Raw genomic sequence first — 3,360 nt, forward strand, 5'->3', positions numbered from 1 at the left:
CTTTCCCTATTCAATCCATGACTTAAAGCTTTTTCCACCCACCACCCTCAAAAAAACCTCAAACCAAAAATAAACAAAACAAACCCCCATCAAATCAAGCTTTCATTTCCGCGTTTACAGCTGCTGAAATCACTGTTTAATTCTGAAATTTAACAAAACACTTTTCCGAGAAAAAACACTTTCCAAGATTTACCTTGACCCGTTTGTATTTCAGGGCAAAAAACTGGGCTTTTACAACACAAAGTTAAAATGATGGATACCCAGGAGGATAATATTTAAGACAGAAAATAAAGGACTGTAAAAAAGACTGATCATGTCTGGATCTGCAGTACCATTTGTACACTGCTCCAGGGGAACATGGCTAGCTGAATTCAAAGTGATCTTGAGAAGAACCAGCTTCTTCTAATACACTATGATGTGGGAAAGTAAATTCTACTACATCTCACAGAGCTCTATCACTTAATAACAAAACAAAAATCCCACTGATTGAGCCCAGTAAAGAGAAGGAAAGATGGGACATCAGTGACAACTTGTGTTCACTTCAGCATGAAGAACCCACAGAATACCAAGTAACTAAGGAAACAGCAAAGCCACCACAGCTGTCTTACTTGGTCAAAATGAGAATTTAGTATTTGGAGTATAGAAAATTAAACTACCCACTTAGCATTAAAGTATTAAAAATGGAATATTTTGGCAATTTGAGGAGGAAAAAAGCCAAATCTACAAAGAACACTACTAAATAAATTCTGTAAATACTTCTATAGTATCACTGAAAGATACAGCACAAGTGTGACACAGGAATGTTTCTCAGAGATCTATCTTCAGAATAATGTCCAAAACTCCACTATACCTTAAGGAGCCAGAAATGCCTGAGGAAAAAGAAAAAAAAAAAAAACCCCAAACAACCAAAACACAGAAACTACCAAAAAAAAAAAAACACCCTACAAAAAATACAAACCCAAGCAAACAACCCAAAAACAAACAAACAACCCAACAATAAAACCAAACTCAAGCAAACAAAAAACCTCACACCATTAAGACAGCTCTAACTATGGTTAACACTTTAGCTTTTATTAAATGTGTTTTGTGTTTTTTTTTTTTGTTTTTGTTTTTTTAAATAATCTAAAATATGTATACACTGCAGATCATTTATGAAATATTTAAGGTGATTATACCTGGACAGTTTTGCAAGTTGAAAAGGCTTAGTCAACACTTTTGATTTCTATAGGTTTTCATTTTTGTTTGTTTTTAAATTATGCCTTAGATAACATTTTACATAGTTGTTACATAACTCTGCTGATGTCAGTTTTGCTTTGTCTCAGGCCTACTATGCTGCATAATTACCAACACATCTCTACACGGTACAGGGTTTCTTTCCATATCAGAGAAAGGTTTTTGTTTCTATAGTTATGAAGGTATTTTTTTCTTCCCCAGAAAGGCCACAAAATTGTGCTAGGGATTGTGGATGGAGGAGAGAAAAGCAAGGTTCACAAGCTATAGCAATGGCAAGAGGAATCTTCTATCAACTCTGTTCATTCTCTAGTCATTTTATGAAAATTCCAGCATCAAAGAGCAAGCAGCAAAACAACGTGAAAGGCTCTGTTCAAAGAAAAACAAAAACCTCCTAAAAAAAGGTCAAGTTGGCATGATAACCGTTCCTCAATTTTAGAATTTTTTCCTAGTGGCATTCAAAACAACTGGGTGCTAGCAAATCTTTGTGCAATACTATACATTACCTTTAAATATGATCCGTAGTACTTTGTTACATAAGGACTATCACACTGACTTAAAACAGTTATCTCTTGCTGTATATCTTCTATTTCATCTTCTGCTTCCTCAAGGTCTATGATTTTTATAGCAACCACTTGCTGTGTCCGGTTATCAATTCCTTTAAAGACCTCACCAAAGGAGCCTTTCCCAATGCGTTCCAGTTTTGTAAACAGTTCTTCTGGGTCCGCTCTATGGTTCTAGAAAAAAAGAAAAAGAAAAAAAAATAAGCAGGGTGGGAGGTGAAAGATACACAAGTTACTTCATTTACTTCCAAGTTATTAGCCCTCATTACTTCCCAAGAAGCACATAATCCAGATTTATCATCACTAGAAGGCTCGCATCAGGTAAATTTACTTTCTGCACACTAACTTCTAATTCAGTTATTAGTTGCAGAACATACATTATGCAATTATGTCAAAGGTAAATAAGTCTCACCAGGGAGTTGGGTACAAACCTCATTTCACTTCCCCACATAACAACCCTTTAAAACAAAAGAATAGAACTGTTCTTAATATTAATCCTATCTGTGTAGTAATTCAGAAGACTGGGAAACACACTTACTGGCACAGAAGCACCAACATCATCACCCAGGCAGAAAAGGCTGTGCTTTCTACCTGGCCAACAGCCTTGGGCAGACAAAGTATCCTATCAAGTAATACAGCACTGAGTTAATTGCGAGAAGACTGCACTACCTGGTATTCACTGGCAGATTCTGAGATCTGGTAAGATCAAGTGTCTCCAGGGCAGCTAAAAGTGCTGACAGAAAGTACAGCAAAAGCGACTGAGAGATGTTCCAAGAAGGAATACGAAGGCTGGAGCACAGTACTGAAACTGGGGTACTGATCAGAACTGGCTGGTATCACCCAAGCACACCTTAAAAAGGGGAGCAGAGCACCAGGCAGCATAGCACTGCTGAGGACATCTGGCTTGGACTCTCTGTTGATTAACTGCTCTTAAGATCAGCAGACTGATTATTATACAAATATTTTAAATTTCTCAGCTCCGTTCAAGTAGTCACAAGGGAAGCAAAAAGGAAGCAAATTCTCATTTTCCCTTGAAGATAAAGCATGCTACATGGCTGCTTAGAGAGCCTTGTGTATCCAAAAACCACAGAAGTGACTTCTGAAGGATACGGATGACTTGTTCCACAGTTTAAGAACACAAAACTTCAGACCAGAGTAAGAGAGTTTACAGAAAAGTGTTTTTAAGAGGTAAGACGTGCTAAGAGAACAGCCCATGCTTTGCAGCGCAACAGATTTAACTGCTGTCAGAACTGGACAACTCATTGCACAAATCAATCTTTGATCAAGAAACATCTGCCCAAAAAAGCCCTCTGATTCAACAGCAACATTTGAAAATATGAGAGAGATGTTTTGCTTTAGATATTTCTTGCATTCTAAAACTTAGAGCCGTCAAAAGAATCATAGAATCATTATGGTTGGAAGAGACCTCAAAGATCGTCAAGTCCAACCGTATACCTGATGCCACCATGTCTACTAAACCATGTCTTGAAGTACCACATCTAAACATTTTTTGAACACCTCCAGGGACGATGACTCCACCACCTCCCTGGGGAGCCCATTCCAACGC

At 37.6% G+C, this 3,360-nt stretch overlaps 1 protein-coding gene across 1 annotated transcript in view; it reads right to left on the reverse strand.

Annotated features, from left to right (window-relative positions):
* STK26 (serine/threonine protein kinase 26) overlaps nucleotides 1-1,967 on the reverse strand; it is a gene marked incomplete at its 5' end in the record, with an annotated part of 16,742 nt that extends 14,775 nt beyond the window's left edge. The window contains one exon of the mRNA XM_009710258.1: nucleotides 1,737-1,967. Coding sequence (XP_009708560.1) covers nucleotides 1,737-1,967 — 231 coding nt within the window. The remainder of the gene's footprint in view (nucleotides 1-1,736) is intronic.
* Nucleotides 1,968-3,360: the final 1,393 nt, after the last annotated feature.

Source organism: Cariama cristata, unplaced genomic scaffold (assembly GCF_000690535.1).
Source record: "Cariama cristata isolate BGI_N322 unplaced genomic scaffold, ASM69053v1 scaffold9391, whole genome shotgun sequence".
In the NCBI taxonomy this organism is placed as follows: Eukaryota; Metazoa; Chordata; class Aves; order Cariamiformes; family Cariamidae; genus Cariama; species Cariama cristata.